The 20,509-nt window shown below is 35.0% G+C and overlaps 3 protein-coding genes across 7 annotated transcripts; 2 read left to right on the top strand and 1 right to left on the bottom strand.

The window, feature by feature from the left end:
• Positions 1-2,070, top strand: LOC101210199 (glycosyltransferase BC10). The gene is made up of 2 exons (XM_011653049.2): positions 1-666; positions 1,344-2,070. Exons 1-2 carry the CDS (start codon positions 52-54, stop codon positions 2,001-2,003), a joined length of 1,275 nt encoding a protein of 424 aa, XP_011651351.1. The 5' UTR covers positions 1-51; the 3' UTR covers positions 2,004-2,070.
• Positions 2,071-5,836: 3,766 nt separating this feature from the next.
• On the top strand, positions 5,837-9,312 carry LOC101204308 (DEAD-box ATP-dependent RNA helicase 21). The gene is made up of 2 exons (XM_004145580.3): positions 5,837-6,169; positions 6,860-9,312. The coding sequence occupies exon 2, from the start codon at positions 6,871-6,873 to the stop codon at positions 9,016-9,018; it is 2,148 nt and encodes a 715-aa protein (XP_004145628.1). The 5' UTR covers positions 5,837-6,169; positions 6,860-6,870; the 3' UTR covers positions 9,019-9,312.
• A 3,962-nt stretch (positions 9,313-13,274) lies between these two features.
• Positions 13,275-19,012, bottom strand: LOC101204070 (protein tas). Of its 5 annotated transcripts, XM_011653046.2 has the most exons (13): positions 18,862-19,012; positions 18,678-18,777; positions 18,445-18,553; positions 17,272-17,360; positions 16,351-16,407; positions 16,087-16,195; positions 15,894-15,995; positions 15,751-15,815; positions 15,324-15,427; positions 15,140-15,204; positions 14,838-14,892; positions 13,833-14,018; positions 13,275-13,612 (listed from the first exon to the last, which is right to left on the bottom strand). In XM_011653046.2, the coding sequence occupies exons 1-12, from the start codon at positions 18,917-18,919 to the stop codon at positions 13,858-13,860; spliced, it is 1,074 nt and encodes a 357-aa protein (XP_011651348.1). In that variant the 5' UTR covers positions 18,920-19,012; the 3' UTR covers positions 13,275-13,612; positions 13,833-13,857. The 5 variants fall into 5 exon arrangements, 4 of the variants coding, with proteins under 4 accessions (XP_011651348.1, XP_011651350.1, XP_031739480.1 ...); XR_004215699.1 differs by lacking the exon at positions 14,838-14,892 and having other exon boundaries at positions 13,833-14,005; XM_011653048.2 differs by lacking the exon at positions 13,275-13,612 and having other exon boundaries at positions 13,656-14,005.
• Positions 19,013-20,509: the final 1,497 nt, after the last annotated feature.

Genomic DNA, 20,509 nt, shown 5'->3' with positions numbered 1-20,509 from the left:
CTCACCCTCTAAACCTAACTGATCCCTCAATACATTGGTGAAATTTCAAATATGGGGTTTGAGCAAAAGCAATCCCAAAAATCCCACAATCTCCATTTTCAACTCAAACATGTCTTCCATTTTCTCTTCTTCCTTATTGGATTTTCCCTTGGAATCATCCTTTGCTTATACTTCAAAAGTAGCTTCTTTCTCATTAATCCAACCCCTAATTCTTCTTCTTCCTTCTCCGCTCCCCCACCATCGTCTTTGTTCGAAACCGTTAGCTCTCCACCACCGCAACCATTGCCTGATGATCAGCCTCACCCTCACCCTCATCCTCTTCTAGTTTTATCAAACCCGAGAAATAATGGGAGCTCCTCCTCCAATTCTTCAAAGCTTGTTGTTTCCCTTGAAGAACACAAGTCATTGGTTCATAACATGAATGATGAGGAGCTGTTTTGGACAGCCAGCATGGTTCCAAGGATTGTGGAGAGTAATTACAAGACAGTTCCAAAAAAGGTGGCTTTCATGTTTTTGACATCTGGACCTTTGCCATTGGCAACTCTTTGGGAAAAGTTTTTTGAAGGCAACAATGGGTTATACTCCATTTATGTTCATTCACATCCTTCTTATGTTGATGAAATCCCTCAAACTTCTGTTTTCTATGGTAGAAGGATCCCTAGTCAGGTTGGTACAAGTGTTTCTTTTTAATTATAACTATTATTTCTTTTTTAAAATTTTGAGTATTTGGAATTTGAAAGTGGTAAACAAGTTATTAGCTAGCTAATATTTTGTAGAATAAGAAAGTAATTTGAATATGGTGGGAATTTGACCCTTAACAAAACAGTAACTGAGTTATAAAGAAATTGGTAAATTAATTGATTTAATTTATGTAAATGAATAATATTTTGTTTTTTTGTCTTTCTTACATTTTACTCAAATTTACTTTGAAAAACATTATAACACATCGATTCTAACACTTTGCCTTTCCAAATTCAGCTCATTATCTCCAAGAACAAAAGAAAAAATGTTCATAAACAATCTCATTAATTTTTTAAAAACTATAACAGAGAAAGTTAAAGCAACCTATAGTTTTTTACTGTACAGTTCCCTAATTTTCGCTAATATGTATTCATATGTAAGAATAAAGAAAAAAGTACATGATCTTTTTTAATGTGAGGTGGGAGAATAGAAGTAATTTCAAAGTTAGGAATATAAGTTTTATATGTCAGTTGTTATACTCAGGTTAACCAAAGTATATATATGAAAAATTAAAAAAACGTTTATGTTTAGAGAGATTACTGTATAAAACTAGTAGACTATATAGCTTATAATTAACGTAATTATATTCTAAACTATTGTAGGCTGTGTATTGGGGGACAGCAAGCATGATTGATGCTGAGAGACGCCTTCTAGCAAATGCTCTTTTAGACTTGTCAAACCATAGATTTGTTCTTCTCTCAGACTCTTGCATCCCATTGTTCAACTTCAACACCATTTACAATCATCTCATTACCTCAAAACTAAGCTTTATCAGCTCATTCTACGACCCGAGAAAGTCTTGTGGAGGCCGTTACAACCCCCAAATGTCGCCACAGATAAACATCACCAATTGGCGAAAGGGTTCCCAATGGTTCGAGGTACATCGAGAGCTTGCTCTTCGCATTGTCTCAGACACAAAGTACTATCCGATATTTAAGAACTATTGCCTCCCACCTTGCTATATGGATGAGCATTACATACCAACTTTGGTGCATATGTTGCAGCCTGAACTGAATTCTAATAGGAGCATCACTTGGGTTGATTGGTCTAGGGGAGGCCCTCATCCAAGTAAGTTCGGATGGAAGGATATTGGTGATGAGTTCTTGAATAAGATAAGGTTTGAATCAACATGTAATAATGAGACTTATGATCAAAACTATTCCACTTCTTCCATTTGTTTCCTTTTTGCTAGAAAATTTTTGCCAAATACTTTGGAGCCTTTGTTGAGGGTCGCTCCTCTGTTGCTTGGTATTGATCCATAGGAAAAAAAATGTGCTTGTAAAATGAATATATTACTCCATTTCTGAATTCAAATTTAAATTTAATTAATCAAAGAGACTAATCAGCGATTTAAAATTGTTATAAATTTTAATTGTCACGAAATAACTCTAAAACATACTTAAATAAATTTGATCACAAGTAAATTTTGTTTAAAAGTTTAACACCAATCATTAATATGGTTTTGGGTCAATAAACTTGGAAAATTCATTAATGTGGGGTTTTAGGATTGGTGGGGTGAAAATAGACTTCTATGACAAAATAGGTGATAAAATAAAAGTTCAAATTACCCTTGAATGAAATTTCCCCTTCTCTTTCACCTAAATCACAACCTATCGCTCTATATTCTTCCTCTAACTTCTCTTAACCTCTCTTAAACTCCCTTTGTCACGATCTCTCTTGCTATTTGATAACTTGTAGAAATACAAGTTATTGTGGCATTTCAGATAAAACAATGGAGTAATCAAAACGAGAGATAAAGGACCAAAACGTGTCTTTTACTGTATATTTATAATAATAAGAGAATGCTCCTTACGTATGTCATCACGCCTTATTAACTATCCTTTTAAGTGTTTTATACGCAAGATGACGAAAAACAGAAATGAAGTGAATTGCAAAAGGAACTCATATGCAATAACACAAACGAGAAAAAGCTATCTGGCGAGATGCCAACACAACATCATTGTGCGAGATGATTCGCTAGAAGACAATAGTGGTAGTTGGAGCTGATGTGACAAGAAATGACTACTTTTTGCGCTAACATTTATAAGCAAGGACGAATTTGCTGCATAGGCAAGGACGGATGTGCAACATAGCATAATTAATTTACCGTCTAAAGTATGTCTATAAAAGACTCTATCTCCACCTTGAACAAAAAAGAAGGGGCCTCTCTTAAGGAGGTCAGTGAAGGATGAGTTTTAGAATCTTTCACCATCTGTAGTAGTAGTTCTTCCTCCACCTCTTCCTCGGTCAACTTCTTAGTGAGAGATTAGAGAGAGAAGCTCATCCTCCATTTCCCTAACTTGTAAAAGAGTCAAGTAATGCATGATAATACATGTTGCAACTCGGCTCACCTCCTTACTTTCCATTTTTTCCATTTTGTAATGTATTTGTATGAATGTTCTTATTTTCATGGCCAAGGGGCCTACATTATGAATACAATGCATGTTTATATTTATTGTCTTTCTTCCATTTTTTGATTGTTCATCTTATTGAAATGCTTTTGAGTAGTTTAAGTGTATGTTATGCGCTTGATAAGGGTTTTGTAATCATAAGACTCATCATGTTTAGTCTAAGCTTAACTCAATCGCTTGGCCAACACTCGTCGCCAACTACTTGAGAGAGTAAGTAGCAAGGACCTCGTTAAACATGTGCAAAAGAGAGTTTCGAAACAAACTCCATTTTGGTGTTTTGCCTCCAATGATTTGTGTCTCGAAAGAACAACAAGTGTGGTGTTTAGGCCCTAAGAGGTTACTCGCCTTAAATAGAGAGTAAATGGGATGCTTATAAGTAAGGAAACCCTAGAAACATATCGCTTGATCTACCTTTACTATTTGTGTCTCGAAAGGAGAACAAATGTGGTGTTTAGGTGTCAAGAAGTTACTCACCTTAAATAGAAGATGGTCAGCTGATATATATCGCATCAAGAACATATCGCATGACTTAGATAACCTAGAATGCAAACACTTTCCTCTACCTTTCATAATGCAAGTTAGTTCACATTTTATCACTACAAGAAATCGGAGATATCCTAACATCGCTTTAGACATTGGGATAAAGGATGTTGTAAGAAGATGCTTTTCACAATGCAGGAAGAAGGTGTCAGTGTTGGTCAGATATGCCAACGTCGACGTGAAGACGTCGAGATAACATTAGCCTTCCACGACGATGTGCATGAAGACGTCGCAGAAACGTTTTATTTAAAAAGTAATATAAATTTTTCGCGACGCCATGCATGTACACATTGTCTTTGCCCCCAACAATGGCCGACGTGGAAGAGCTTGGTATCGGGAAAAGTGGAAAATATTATTAAAATTTAGATCAATAGCGACATGTACATGCATGGCATTGACATTTGGTCAATTTACGACGACGTGGCGTTAAGCATGTCAGCAAAGATTGAACCTTTAAATAATTGTGACAATCTTTGGACAATGATAAAAAGTAGCATGTCATGATAAGTCAACCTTTTGCCGATGTAGGGGTTGATAATTAGGGGTTAAGAACGTCGCGAGAAATTGTGACGTTTGATTGATTTTGAAAACGTTTTCATGACTCTATAAGTGACTACGTCAGCATTACACAAAGATCGAACGGCGCACTCACTTATGGCATCACAATTAGGGTGTTCCCACGATGTTTTCGGCTGCTTCGAGAGAACCATTGATATTATAGTGTTATATGTTCACAAAACACCGAACAGAAAGAGAACGAAAAAAGAAAAGAGGAAGACGAAAGAGAGGGAGTTTGAGTTGTCCGTCATCGACCGTCGCTGCCGTTTGTCGAATCCTTGCCCACCATTGCCGTCGTCCACCTCCCACCGTCCTCCTATCGTCGTCCATTTAGTTTTTCGTCTCTACCAGTACAAATGTTGTATTTGTTTTTTTTTTTTTTTTGTTTCTAAATAAATATATATTAATATATTGTAGATTGTAGATTAGGTTGTATGTATATTGTATATTGTAGATTAGGTTGTACGTATGTTGTATATTGTATGTATAATCTGTAGAATTTAGATTGTAGATTGTACGTGTATTGTATGTGTAGATTGTATATCGTCTATTCGTTTATTATTAAATTTGTTGCATGAATAAGTAAATGTGTTTAAAATTTAAATTAAAATGTATATATAGATTGTAAATTGAAATTGTTAGAGTTTTTGAATTGAAATGATTATTGAATTTTTTAAATTGTATTATGTTAGAGTTTAAATAGTTGAAATTGTGGTTGTGATTGTTACAGAGAGATTTAACTGTATTGAAATTCTTGAATTGATGAATTTGAAAATTGCTAAATTGTTGAAATGGTTTAAATATTTGAATTTTTTTATTAATTTGTCGCGTGGGTATCATGTAGTTATGGTAACCTGTAGTTTATTATTTGTGAACATGATTTGTTTGTTAGAAGTAAGGTATCCTTTATTTAGTTATAATTATGGTAGCATCAACGTTTGAAAAGTTGGTGTACAGCATTGAAATGCAACGACTCAGAGAACAAGTGGTGTATTCATAAGGGGAGTAGAAATATTGTCTTGAAAGAATAGAAATATTGTCTTGAAGGAATAGAAATATTGTACTCTTTTTCTCTTGACTATGATTTTCTCCATTGGATTTTCCTAATAAAGTTTGTGATGAGACAGTTATGAATGTATAAAAGTGGTGTGCTCTTTTTCCTTCACTAGGATTTTTTTTTTTAGTAAGGTTTTAACGAGACATTTATTTATATATAATATGGATATTTAAGTCGAGTATTGTAAATATAATTATATATTATAGTTCCAGATATCCATAACCTAAGTAGGTTACCAATTTTCATTCAATTCAATGTTGTAACATTATCTTATTCTATAATATAACATATACCGTGATATGTTCTATAAACAGAGATGGATGGTAGCTTTCTAAAACATACCATAATTAATATTTATTTATCTAATTTTTTTTAAAAAATATTGAGATTCATCTCTTTATCTAAAAAAATTAGAATGTGGGAAAGTGAAACAGATCATAAATGATGAACGAATGAAAATACAAAAATTGTGTTGGGAAAAAGAAATATAGAAGAAATCTCTTAAAATGCATAAACTATATATTATTATAAAAAGAAAAAGAAAACTTAATATTATTTTGCCAATTATCATATTCGCTCTTATTTTCCGTTGCTTGCTCTTTAATCCAGTCGCCGCTTGTTCTGTCCCACGGCGACGGCGAGTCTCCTCCGTTGAAAGACCCATGCCCACCTACTACTGACGGTGAACCATCGGCGCGACTGCATCCCCTTGCGACAGCCCATACCTGTATATTCGAGCCCTCTCCCTCTGACGGTCAAGAGACCTACGGCGACTATTCAGTACTGTACGGAAGTTTTCCTCAGCCGTGGGTAACCTCTCCTCTTCTCCGGATTATTCTAGCAACAGCTCACTTGAGAAAGGGTCGGTACACTCTGCTTCAACAAATTTTCAATGATGTTTAAATTGATTCGATCTTCGAAATGGTTTTTAATAGATTTTAACTTTGGTAATTAGGGATTTCCAATCAGTAGGGTTTAATGAGGTTGCCCGAATAACTGTTTCACTTGTAGAACATTGCTTGTTTGTTTTGCCTGTTATGTCTTGCTGACCTAATTATACACTTACAGAATTTTTTGTGGAGAAAATGTATGATCTCTATGTTTATTCCATGAGACAACAGATTCAAAATTGTCATATCATTCATGTGGATGGAGTAAGAAATTTTAGAGGGTCATGTGTTTGTTCCACTAAAGAAGTTCAGAATTGAAACCATGTATAAACCCATGAAAATTTTAGAGGGCTGTTTTCACGTTTGTTCCACTAAAGAAGTTTAGAAGCATATTTGTTAATGTAGCCCAGTTATCATGTTGTACCATTCACAATGTAGGTTGTAGTCTAATTGAGCTTAATGCGAGTCAGCATCATTTAAGAAAAACAGCTACAGTATGAAATGGCAATACAAATCAAATTTGGACTGCATGTGAGGACGAATAATATTAATGTTTTTAATTTTTCTTTAAGGCTTGCATTGTATTGCATACTATAAACTCACGACAATGGTTTTCTTTTTTTTGTTTGAAATATTTGTTACCTTTTGTATTATATCTCCAGGACCAAACATAATGAAACGGAATCCAGGTGTTGAAAATGTGTCTGGTTCTTCATCTTCTAAGCCATTACATGCTGCTGTTGATAGCAAACCGGTCTTCTTAACCAAAGCCCAACGTGAACAATTAGCTCTTCAACGACGCCAAGATGAAATCTCTCATCAAAGACGCCGCCAAGACCAGCTTCTTCTCTCTAATTCTCAGAAACCTTTGTCCGATTCTGTCGACAACCACAAACCTTCAGATTCTGACCGCCGTGATCGTGATAGAGGACGAGACCGGGAAAGAGATCGAGATCGGGACAGGGCTCGTGATCGGGAAAGAGATCGTGACCGTGATTTGGAGCGACGTAATCGTGAGAAGGAGCGCGAGGAAGAGGCCAAAGCTCGAGAGCGCACACGCTTAGAGAAGCTAGCAGAGCGGGAGCGTGACAAGGAGTTGGATGCCATTAAAGAACAATATCTTGGCTCTAAGAAGCCTAAGAAACGTGTTATTAAACCTAGTGAGAAATTTCGCTTTTCATTTGATTGGGAAAACACTGAGGATACTTCTCGAGACATGAATTTGCTATACCAAAATCCTCACGAGGCCCAACTTTTGTTTGGACGAGGGTTCCGTGCTGGAATGGACAGAAGAGAGCAGAAGAAACTTGCGGCTAAGAATGAGAAGGAGATGAGGGAGGAGATCCGAAAGAAAGATGGTGTGGAGGAAAAACCAGAGGAGGCTGCAGCTCAAAAACTCAAGGAAAAAGCTGCTGATTTGTATGACTCATTTGATATGAGAGTCGATCGGCACTGGAGCGAAAAGAAGCTAGAGGAGATGACTGAGAGGGATTGGAGAATTTTTAGGGAGGACTTCAATATATCCTATAAAGGATCCAAGATCCCTCGCCCCATGAGGAGTTGGACGGAGAGTAAGTTGACAACGGAACTTCTTAAGGCAGTAGAAAGGGCTGGTTATAAGTCGCCCTCCCCCATCCAGATGGCTGCCATTCCATTGGGTTTACAACAACGTGATGTTATTGGGATTGCCGAGACTGGTTCTGGTAAGACTGCTGCCTTTGTTCTTCCCATGCTTGCTTATATTACAAGGTTGCCTCCCATCAACGAAGAGAATGAGGCAGAAGGGCCTTATGCGGTAGTGATGGCTCCCACTCGTGAACTTGCTCAGCAGATTGAGGATGAAACTGTCAAATTTTCTCATTATTTGGGTATCAAAGTGGTTTCAATTGTTGGAGGTCAATCTATCGAGGAGCAAGGATTTAAGATCAGGCAAGGTTGTGAGGTTGTCATTGCCACTCCAGGTCGTTTACTGGATTGTTTGGAGAGGCGCTATGCTGTACTTAATCAATGTAATTATGTTGTTCTAGATGAAGCTGATAGGATGATAGATATGGGTTTCGAGCCTCAAGTTATGGGAGTTTTAGATGCAATGCCTTCAAGCAATCTTAAACCTGAAAATGAGGACGAGGAGCTTGATGAGAAAAAAATATATCGAACTACATACATGTTTAGTGCTACCATGCCACCTGCTGTGGAGAGGCTAGCTAGAAAATATCTAAGAAATCCTGTTGTTGTTACCATTGGAACTGCTGGAAAGGCAACTGACCTAATATCCCAACATGTTATTATGATGAAGGAATCAGAGAAGTTTTATAGATTGCAGAATTTGCTTGATAACCTGGGTGACAAAACAGCTATTGTTTTTGTTAACACCAAGAAGAATGCTGATACTGTTGCCAAAAATTTGGACAAGGCAGGGTATCGTGTTACAACTTTGCATGGTGGGAAGTCACAAGAACAAAGGGAAATTAGTCTTGAAGGGTTTAGAACTAAGAGATATAATGTTCTCGTTGCCACAGATGTTGCTGGTCGTGGAATAGATATTCCTGATGTTGCTCATGTCATAAACTATGATATGCCTAGTAACATTGAAATGTATACACATCGTATTGGACGTACCGGCCGTGCAGGGAAAACAGGTGTGGCCACAACATTTTTGACTTTACAAGATTCTGAAGTCTTTTATGATCTTAAGCAAATGCTTATCCAAAGCAATAGTCCTGTGCCTCCTGAATTGGCAAGGCATGAAGCATCTAAGTTCAAGCCTGGTAGTATTCCTGATAGACCTCCCCGGCGTAATGAAACTCTTTTTGCACATTGAGAGACAATGTTCTGAAGACATTTACATGGTCAAAATTCTGTATCGGTTACATGGTTGCTTTGTTTTACTTATGTATTTGGTAAATTTTGTTCTCATTGTAGTTTAAGATGTTCTTGGCACTTGGCTAACTACTCGAGTTTTATTTTTTATTGTTTTCTCTTTGTGTTGCCTTCAAATCTATTTGGTTGGACTTACCTATGACAATTTCCTACCCATTTTCATCATGGGATATCGTGCATGATTTTCAAATTTACAGATTTATTAAATGGTGAAACAGCCAACTGACTTAGGGTATCTATTTGCTCAATGATTCTTTTTTTTTTTTTCCCTTGTATGTTCTGCATATCTGCATAGCGTTTGGGGAGTCTAATGCAAGGGTTCTATGAAATCTACTTATAAAGTTTATGCAAATCAACCAACAATTTTAATATTCCAGTAGGTTTAGAGGCTAGAGCTATGTGTTCCCTAGTGAGAAGATTTTCTTGGAACTGCCTCGTTTTAAACATGAAGATTATGCTTAATGGTATACAAGGAATGAAGCTTACCATAGGGTATAATTGTGCATCTATCTTCCTGCATTAGAATTTATCAGCCTAATTGTTTGTTGGACAAGAACTGTCCACAGGGGCGGCTAATACCACTGCTTCAGGATTGAGCACTCTCTACTTGGTAATAATTGTTCAGTCCTTGTCAATTTCCCATCTTCCCTTCGTGTTTTTGTTGGACATTGACGCATTTGTTTGGGGCAATTGTAGACTTCCAGTTAGCAGAAAATGACAAAGAATGACAGGTCCAGAGATGCTAGTGTCCAGGTGGACTAAGAGGGTTCACTGGGAAACTTTGAAGAGGTTGCGCTTCCTTAACGCTAAGAGGAACCATTTGGAGGCACTTTTGAGTACTGCACATGAAGTCTAGGATCAAACTTTGATTGGTAACTATTTCTATATTCATTTATCGGTATGATGTTCATTTTTCAATTATGTTTAATTTATCCGCATCCCTTTTAATTTTGATAATTGTAAGTACAAACTCAGGTTGTGGTTGAAGGTTTCTGTGTTCTTCTTCTAGTCAATATGGTGAATCAGTATACAGCTCGTGTTCTCCATAGAACTCTTCCTTTAATGTTAAATGCCTGAAATATATAGGACATGGATATTGGAAATGCAACAATACTCGGCTGCACTCTTTTTTTATAATGCATGGTTTGCTATATTATGCTTTCAGGACAATTTTGTCCTATAAGTTTCTTCAGAAGTTATAAGAGGGACTAAGAAACTTATTCTACAAGTTAAGATTTGGGTGGAGAGGTATGAAGAAGATCCAAACGCTTCGGTGGTTGAGCTCCAGGCAATGCTGTTTGAGGCTATACAAAGTTTTTTTTTCCTTCAAAGATCTGATTTGATAGAGAATTAAAAACTAAGAATCCTGGATAATGTACAGGTATGAAGCTGGTTTGGATCTCCTGGACCCTAGGGTGCTTAGTTTGATGGCTAATTAACAATGAGATCATCCTGTACAAGCTGTATTGTGACAAGAGAAAGATTGTTGATTACTAAAATCTACGAACTTACAGTTGTGTGGAACACAATAATGTATCAAGGCCTCTTTGGAAGAAAATGATGTTGATGTTGTTGCTCTAGTCTTTTTAATCTCATGAAAAGAGTATCCTAAATCTGCATTTTGAACTTTTATCTGCATAGTTTATATTAAACCCTTATTTATGCCCTCCATTTCGTTGTCGCTTCTACTGTCAGTGCTTATTTGAGTTCTCCAAAAGTTTGCTCAAGTTTGCCATTGAACATTCTCTAGACGTTGGTATCATAGGGTGAAGTTGAAGATTATCAAAGTTCTTAATTGAAGGAGCTCAAAACTTCAAAGATAATCCGATCATTGGCCCAGCCAGCATGTGAATCTTTAATAAACAGGTTGTCTTCTGTTGGGATTCTAGAACTATCATCAGTACAAAATTTACAAACTAGTGAGAAGATATTGGTTTTCCAAGAAGTCATTTATGTCTTTAAAATTTAAATCAGTAGTTTGTGGAGTCTTTCATCTCAGTTTCAACCTTGATTTGCAAGCTTTCATTGTATTGTGTTACTTTCGTTATCAAACGGCAAGAAATATTTTCATGGTTAGTTTAAATTTAATCGTAATTGCCTCTGATTTTCTTTGGTTTAAGTTTTTTTTTTTTGTTTATCCTCTTTGGAGCTTCCATCTCTTTCTTTCTTTTCACTATATCATTTAGGACGTTGTCTCTACGCTTTCTTTTGGTAAAATTGGAACTGAAATTAAGATTCTTCTCCTCGAAATGCTTTGGCCAGCTTAATGCTGCTATCACATTTTTCGCCATGCAATTATTTTGTTTCAAGAAAGGAGGCAATCCTTGATTTTGTCAGCTGAGCAGTGCAATATTGTTGAGGCTGAGCGATTGTACCGCTCATCTTGTTGGAACATTGACTTTTACGAGTAACGATGGTTGAAAGTCTGATCATGATTTTATTTTTAAAGTTTGAAGTAGCTCTTGGTTCTTAGTTTTTATTGGAGGCTCTGTTTTAGCTTGCAAGGTTTTTTAAGGGACAATTTGGGACAAAGAATATCTAGGACTATAATAATCATCTTTTGCTATAGCAAATATTGTTAAAAAGTCTTCAATTAGCTACAGAAAACAGTATTTCAGAACTTTCAATTTGCTACCGTTTTTACCATTTGACATTCATCATTGTTTTTATTTTTTGCTACGGAATTTACTGTTTATTTATTAAACTAAAATAGTTTACACACCAAACATATACTATTATAAATCAAACTATAATAATCTACGTTATAAATCAAACTAAAATAATCTACGTTCTAAATAGAAACTATTCTAATTATTCTAATTAAGTTATAATAATCTTGCTCCAAATCTTTCAGTCAAAGATAGTGTTTGTTCTTTCAACGTTCTTTCATATCTTTATATGGTGCTTGCTGTTTTCTAATTCACTTTTTTTTTTTTCTTTTTCACTCTCTTTTCATTACATCACTGACAAGTTTTTTTACTCAGTCCATAACTACACGTTGATGATCTGCCAGAAATTAGGTATGCTATATATGACATAGGAGTATCAATGTATGATTACTTGATTGCTCAGAAGTTCAATAGAGCTCCCATTCTACTGCAGAGCTCTCTTTAAAAATATATAACATTCTGTGTTTGTGTGGTGAGAGAGCATAACGTTGTGATGCTGATTAGAATTGATGGCATTAATTCTTCTGAAGTGCATTTTCGCAGAACGTTGCAAATCCTGAGAGTTCTCAATCCTTAAGCATCTATGTTTTCTTACTATGAAGACTATGAATGTGTGTTATAAATTGTAACCATCCCTGCAAGAACATTTTGAAAGTGCTATGAAGTGTAGTGAAAAAAGAGGTTCACTTTTGCATGGTTTTTGGGATCCTTAATTGTAAATGTACCATTTAGATGCATTAATAATTAATCTAGCTCAATGTAACTGCTTCAGCAATATAAAGCAATTTGATTCACAATAACCTGTTTTGCCTTTGATTAGTTATAAATACATCCCGGAACTGTGCAACTGAACTTGTTTTTCTTTTTTTTTAAGATAAAGTAGCAATTTTGTTGATGTATAAAATTTATAGAAATGGATAAATTGTATGAAATTACAATAGGGTTCTCCAAATATTGTTGATGTATAGAATTTATAAAAAGGGATAAACTATATGGAATTACAATAGGCTTGTCCAATTAGATGACAGGAAAGTGGACTATATGTTATAAGTATTATTTGGTTTTCTTTCTAAGACCCTCAGGGTGCGATCCCAAAACCCAAATGTGAGTAAATGGTTAGTTAATTAGTGTCGTTTAAAATAGTTTGTGAAAAATGAGTGAGGGGGTCTCAAAATAGAGTTGTTTGCCAATAGTTTTGAAAACTGTTTTTCTCTCTAGAATCTCTTCTTTTGAAGAGATTCATTTGGTGGGATTCAAAACTACTCTAAAAACCTAACAAACACAAATGATAATTCTAGCTTTATGATGACCAATGGTGGGATTCAAAACTACTCTAAAAACCTAACAAACACAAATGATAATTCTAGCTTTATGATGACCAATGGTTGTTTATAGGAAAGTTGATTCATATGTATAACTATACTAAAAAGACATCCTATCCAAGCAAGTTCGAATTTTGTTTAGAAAAATAAAATATTTGAACTCGAACAAACTTGAGATGAACTGCAAGCTATGAACCCATAACAACTATGCCAGAAAAGTGTACGCTTTCTTTTTTCTCGTATGAATCATAAATACAAACAATTATTGACTATCAAAATGTTAGAATTACCTTTACCTAAAGGTTGCTGCCTTGGTTCATTAGATTTAGTAGAGGAAAAGAAGAAACCTCCTCTTTTTTTCCTTTCAAAAGTTACATTTATCTGACAATGCAACCTTTCATCAATATGATTTTCTAAAAGACAGCATCTTATTTGCTCTATTCTTACAAATAGTATCAAACCCACTCATCTACAATATATTTAAAATAAGACTGCTCGAGTTGAGCATCCCATTAAGGAGGTTTCTTCCTCTTTTAAGGGTGGCCTGCGACACAAAAGGAAGATGATTCAATTCAGGGTGATAGCCATGTATGAAAGGAACTATTGAAGATGATCATGATTGTTAAGATTCTCGTGGTGTATTTTCCTTTTTGACAAAGATTATCCTCCTATTACAGTTGCTCAACTTTAAAGGACAAACAAAAAATCTCCAAGTATAGAAGATGTTACAAAATAAGACATCAATATTGGGAGGAAGAGAAAACCTTCTTCACTCATTTAAACTCCAAATCAAGGGCATGGATTGGGAAACCTCGAATGAATTTCATCTATTTCAGAAATCATTTCAGGTGTGAGCTCAACCTTAACTGCATTTAGAATATCCAAGAGTTGCCATGACTTCGTAACACCAAAAACGACACTTGCTACGAGGGGATGCCTGAGAACAAATGCTGAACAAACCAATTAGATATTGCTATGAAAACTGAAAACATAGAAAATGTCAAAATGTAAAACTATAGACCAACTGCAAAAAAAATACACGAAGAACCATAATCAGTTCAGGGTGCAATAAGTCCTCCCCGAGATGTCAAGAAAATGAACTCGTTTTAATTTCAGTACATTGAAAGACATGTAAACTTTTAAGAACGATAGTTTTGGTTTGTCAAATGGATCAGCTTTGCAACTCAAAGATGTAAATTTAATTAAGAGGCAACTAGATGATCTTTACTAAATTTTACCAGGAATTTGGCCCATATACATATGATCTTTATTCTTTCATCTTTCATGAGCCTCTTAATATCGCTAGTACAGATAAGAAACCTTCAATTGACATGAGCTCAAAAAATCAAAGGTCATTTCAGTTCTGATTCGTGATGTTTGATGGCTATTAAAACTAGAAAGCTTACTTTCCTCCCTATGTAACTATTATTCACTCGTTATAAAGAGAGATTAAAAGTTAACTTAGCAATGGACTTTAACCTGGTGAAATTTTGGTATCTCACTACGAGCTTCTTTTTTTTTTATTCTCCTCATGTAAGTTTCGGATTCACAGTTGAACAAATGATTTCCTCTTCTACTCTATCTTGAAAGATAATTTAGGAATTTATTCGTACAAGATTTATCGTACACAAACTAATTTATGGATTTACTCTTTTGTGTAACACCTCAAAACACATAACTAAGCAAGGCTTACAACCTACTTTACAAGATCAAGAGCTACATCTCAAAAGAAACAATATACAGGGAGGGAAAGAAAAGGGAGAACAAACCAATTGCCATAGAGACTGGATGAAGGCCATATTTCTTAGCAACCTTAATATACTCCTATAGACAATAGGCGACAGAGAACAGGTTAGTGAAAGCACCATGTTAAGTAGCCCACGTACTTTGAAGCAGTCAAGTCAAATACATTAAGATCTGAAGTAATAGTAACAATGGAACAATCGTGCTTGGCCCGACATTCATCAACATAAGAAAATGCAAAAGCTTCACAATCAATCGGTCTTTATCTTTCAGTTTTCATGTACTACAGATAAAAATAAATAAATAAAAAATTCAAGAATTTGCATACCATGGTAGCTGTTCTGACGACGGTATTGGTTAGGTTATATCTAGATTCCCCTTCTAAATATTTTCCTAGAATGTACACAGAAACCATAGTTCACATAAGAAAGTCTACATCTAATGAATTTGTAACAATTTCCTTTCCGTTTATGATCAGAAAAGATGATAAAGAGAAAGCATTTTATAGATACCTCTGAAAAGATGAAGTCGAGCATCTGCAGGACCGCCTTCAGGAGAAAAGTACTTCCCAGAAAGTATGCCCATCGCCAAGGGGCTGTATGCTAATAAGCTGATTCTGAAAAAGATGAAGTAATCCATAAACAACAATAACAAACATTCATTATTGTATTTAATATGTTTATGGACTTTAAAAAGTATAGATAAGTTTGCAAACTATTGATTTGTGTGTAATGGGTCCGTGGATTTTTAATTTGTAATAGGGCTACAAATTTTTTAAATCAAATAGGTAAGAGACCTATCAAACACAAAATTTAAAGTCCGGTGACCCATTTGATGTTTGTTCAAGTACATTAACTTGTAAGTTTTGGCTCTAATTTTTTTAAGTTAAATGACCCATTAAACATAACACAATGTGTCATTTAACAAATAATATATTACCTCTCGTGATGACAACATTCAGCTAGGCCAGAATCAAAAGTTCGACAAAGCAAATTGTACGAGTTCTTCAAAGTAGAAATGTTCCATTTAGTAGCAATAAATATGAAAAATAGAATTAGACGCAAAATATTGACCTCAAGCACCTGTAATGAAACAACTTTCGGAATATGGGGATATCTTTCATTAATATGTGCAAATTTCATAACACCATAAGGTGTTTCATTGCTGAGGCCAATATACCTGATCTGAAAACACAAGATATTCCAAATTACTTGAAAATACGGTATGCTAATCGAGCGAGTGAGAGAGAGAGAACATGGCACTATGATTGCCTACCTTACCAGCATCAGCAGCCTTGCTGAGCGCAAAAAGTTGCTCTTCTATAGTAACTGAACAGTATTGCCAGGATGGATTATATTCAGTTTCTCCAAACATTGGAACATACCTTAAAAGAAAAACATACACAAATGATTACGTTGTTCTAACAACTAAAATAAATATCAGATATAACACAAAATTGGTGCTCAACTGGCCAATAATTCACCAAGGAAAGTTTAAATAATTCTACCACCATAACATTCACAGATTGTACATACAAACCGATCAGGCCAATGAATCTGATAAATATCAATGAAATCCGTTTGCAGTCGCTTTAAGCTGCACAAAATAAATATTTCACATCAGAGAAGATTTATCATTTATTATCCTCATGCCACATAGACTAGTCAGTAGATTGAGTTTACTTCCTTCCAAGCGGGGTTTTCTTTTCCACTAATGGTATGAAATGTTCCAAATAAAAGAAATAAATCCCAATCAAATGAAGTTAAAATTTATATATATTTACATACAATTGGATATCCTTCCAAGAGTATCTAATAACATGTATTTTGCCCTAAAACGTTACTAATATCTAGGATTAAATATCTTTTTAATTTCTATTTTCTTTTCCAATCTTTAATCTTCAGTTTTTAAATTATAGAATTTGACTTCCGTAGTCTTCAAACTACTTCCTTCCCCTTCCACCATCACCACTCTCTCCCTTCCATTCCCTTCCCCCTACACTTCCCCTACCCTGTAACAGGTGACCAGCTTTCAAAGCCAGAGGACAGTTGAATAAGGGGAATTTGTAAGATAGAGGGGAACCGTTGGAAAGAGGGGAAGTAAAGTGATAACTAGCCATTATATCTAATTGATTGTAAGCAACGAGGAGGGAAGGGGAAAAAAGGTTGGATTTCAATTTTTTCACATCACAATATAATATATATGATATATATATATATGAATTTTTGATAAATGATGCCACATTTCCACAAAAGTGATCTAAATCAATTAGAAATGCCACTTCAGTGTGCACTAGCAAAAAACCTGATAGACCCATTTTAAATATTTCAAACATTCAATTAAATCATTAAATTTTTAAGACATAGAAAGCAAAAGAAACTCTTTGTGAAACCTCAAGGACAGAAAAATGTATTTGTCCCTGATATCTATCAGTGAAAATATAAATTTCATACTATAGACCTAGCATCAATTGCTTCTGTAATATTCTTAGTATCCAAACACTTTGGTCCGTCTCGTATCCAAGTCATTTGCCCAGATGGTCCGGCAACCTGCATGAATGTATCAGATATCTCAGCATAAAAGTTCCAAGATACAATCAATTTTAAGTTGTAAATCGAATTTATGTTGGCCATTTCTAAAACCAAAGCAACCTAACCAAGAGGGAAAATAACCAGATCATTTGTAGCCTGGAAATTATTTATAATTCTACCAGCACTGATTCATTTAAAAAAAATAAATACTTTCTATAATATAATTAGATCAACCTTGCCACGACTGCCTTGATTGAAATGTAGACTATGAAAACCTAGAGATCATGCAAATCCTTGTTAAAACTTTGGAAGGCTCTTCATAATAAGCATAATCTCAAGCCCAAAACTTCTCAAGAGGTTTTTGTTGGATATACCCTTTATTATAACGTATATATTTGTTATAACCTTCTCATAAAAAAGTCCAGTGTCGCTCAGCCTATTCATTTTCATGAAACCATTTATCCTTTTGCTAATTGTTCACTTCATACTAAAACTATACTCTAAATTTTCCTTTTTTTTTCAAGACCCAATTTTATTATTCAATATGATTATTACACTTTCTTCTAAACTCGTACCACAGCTGATCTTGTGCTCAGTATCCAAAGCTTTGTTGCTTGTTCATTTAATATTCTACCAATCATTCAGGCACATGTTCACTTATGACCCAATATGTTCTTTGTTAATGAAAAATGTCAGTGAGACTATACAATCTCTATCTATCTATTTTTCCACTACTGCTACTAAAAAATGCGTAATGAAAAATTTCAGAGAGATCATACAATGTCTCTACCTATTCTTTGAGTTATTAGCTATTAAGTACCTAACTTTTAGAATAAACTCAAGCTGAACTAGCTAAACTATTGTTAACAGCGTTAGTAGTATATTAACAACAACAAAAAAAAAACAACTACAAAAGATATATGAGCTCTATGTAACAGCACGATAGCACGCAATCTAAATGCCTTTGCATTCACAAAAGGAAGGTTACAAAAGCAAAATCAACAAATAATGAGCGAAACAACAAAAAAAAAGCCAAAGTAGTCTTGGCAAATTGCAGAAATATAGCGATACGGGAAATACAAGCGCACAGAGAGAGACGAACCTTTGTAGCTAAAACAATACGGTCCCGAGCAATTTTTCGGCTTCTAATCCAATGGCCAAGGTACTCCTCACTCCGTCCCTGAGTCTCAGAACGTTGAGGCACTGGATACCTACAAAGAGAACCGGTTGCATATAGAGAAGGAATAAAACATGAACACCCGGAAATGGAATTCTATAGTAGAGAAATGTAGGCATCATAGAGTGAGATAGAAGAAGAGAACGAGGCCAAAATACATTTCAGCAGAATCGAAGAAGTTGATGCCAGCATCGAAAGCTTGGTCAAGGAGGTGAAATGACTGGAACAGAGAGTTCTGCTCCCCGAACGTCATGGTACCTGTGAAAATGCAGAAAGGAATAGTTAGACCACAGGGAACCTGAGGATTGCGAAGTTAGAAGCAAGAGAAATAATCGAATCAACCAAAGCAGAGCTTTGAAACTGTGAGATTCGGAGCAAGATTGAAGAGAGGAACCGCCATTGTACAGATGAACAAGGCAGGGGCGGGAATACCAAAACGTTAAAACAATGAAGATAACCTTCAACAAAGATATATCCTAAATATAAATTAAAGTTTAATTTACATATATGAACATAATGGGAACATAATTACGGGCCGTCTAACCCAAAAAGAAAAAGGAAACACTCGCCAACTTATTATTATTTTTTCATAAGTTTTAGATTTGTCTGCGTTGGTTTTGAATTTTTCACAAGCATTAAATTTGTGTGTACTATTATTACCTCTCCTTCTAATATCCTCACTTTAGTTATTCATAATTTCTTTATTTCCTTTTTCAGAATTTCTTTCTTCTTCGTCATTTTTCATTTTTTTTCACTATACAATTATCTATTTCACTATACAAGATCGTTTGGATTTAGTACAAGATCGTGTATGCTTGGTGTCTTATGGAACTTAAGGTGAAATATGTTGTGTAGTGCTAGTGAGATCAACACTTGTTGAGAGTTTATTTCGCGCAACCTAGTCTATTTAGTTTGGTTGTAGTTTGTTTGTTTGTATGTTTAGTTTGTAGGTTTGTACAGGTCAATCCAACTCAACCATGTCTAACCTAGTTGGTCAATTCTACAAACTTGGTGATGGTTCTTAATTCTAGACAACATAGGCTCAACACCATAGGAAATAGTGATGTTGCCTATTTTGGTATAGTGCTTTTAAGTTCACATCACATGAATATGTGTCATTGATTCAGGATCATTGCATGCAAAATGCTCTTCATAAATCTCTTCATCATGTGAGTGGATATGATCATTGCATGCAAAATGCTCCAAATATCCTTCATCACTAATAACTTCTCGTTGTACAAGTTTTCCTATTGCTAAGTGAAATAATAGGTTTCCTAGGTGTAGAGGTGTAATCGGGTTGAGTTGGGAGACATTCTCAATGCAACCTATATTTTTAGATTATTTGGGTTGGCAGTATGAATAATCTGAATTATGGGTTGGGAGGCATTCTCAATCCAACCCATAAAATATAGGTTGGGTGTTTTTTTTTTCCTAAATTCTTGATGCTATTGTCAATCTTGAACTCCACAAACTAAGAATATCTATAACATTATTACTTAAAGGAAAACCAAAGACAAAAAGCTTAAAGTTTAAATTTTATTTATGCCAAAACAATAAATAAATAATTTTATATCAGTTAGAATGGTTGTCGAAACTTGAAAGCTAAAGAGACAGACAAAGAAGATGACCGTTGAATGGCCATCAGATGGTGAAGAAGACGAATTGTGAACTCCAAAGACGACCGGTGAAGAAGACTAACGACAAGAAGAGGGAGGAGACTAACAATGACTGGCGAGGAGGAGGAGGAGACGGATGGAAAAAATGAATGTTGAAGAAGACAAACTACGAAAAAGACGAACTAATTTCAAATCTGAAATATGAGAAATATAGCCAGAGGTAGAGAAGAGAGGAAAGGGAACACACAAAATGGAGAAAAGAGGAAAGGGAAAACATGTGGGTTGCCTTTAACCTAACCTAAATGTTTTTAAAGTTTATTAAGTAAAATTAAAAAATAAAATTATATATATATATATATTATATTAATTCAGAC

Source organism: Cucumis sativus, chromosome 3, assembly GCF_000004075.3.
Source record: "Cucumis sativus cultivar 9930 chromosome 3, Cucumber_9930_V3, whole genome shotgun sequence".
Taxonomy (NCBI): Eukaryota; Viridiplantae; Streptophyta; class Magnoliopsida; order Cucurbitales; family Cucurbitaceae; genus Cucumis; species Cucumis sativus.
This window is presented reverse-complemented; position numbering and strand designations above follow the sequence as displayed.

What these genes read in the sequence shown, in the direction of transcription:
- LOC101210199 (XM_011653049.2), top strand. Translation starts at nt 52, where the DNA reads ATGGGGTTTGAGCAAAAGCAATCCCAAAAATCCCACAATCTCCATTTT. An exon ending in GTAGAAGGATCCCTAGTCAG is followed by an intron (nt 667 to 1,343) that starts GTTGGTACAAGT and finishes AAACTATTGTAG; the next exon opens with GCTGTGTATTGGGGGACAGC.
- LOC101204308 (XM_004145580.3), top strand. Translation starts at nt 6,871, where the DNA reads ATGAAACGGAATCCAGGTGTTGAAAATGTGTCTGGTTCTTCATCTTCT.
- LOC101204070 (XM_011653046.2), bottom strand. Translation starts at nt 18,919, where the DNA reads ATGGCGGTTCCTCTCTTCAATCTTGCTCCGAATCTCACAGTTTCAAAG. An exon ending in GTATTGTTTTAGCTACAAAG is followed by an intron (nt 17,361 to 18,444) that starts GTTCGTCTCTCT and finishes ACATTCATGCAG; the next exon opens with GTTGCCGGACCATCTGGGCA. An exon ending in CAGATTCATTGGCCTGATCG is followed by an intron (nt 16,196 to 16,350) that starts GTTTGTATGTAC and finishes TTTTCTTTTAAG; the next exon opens with GTATGTTCCAATGTTTGGAG.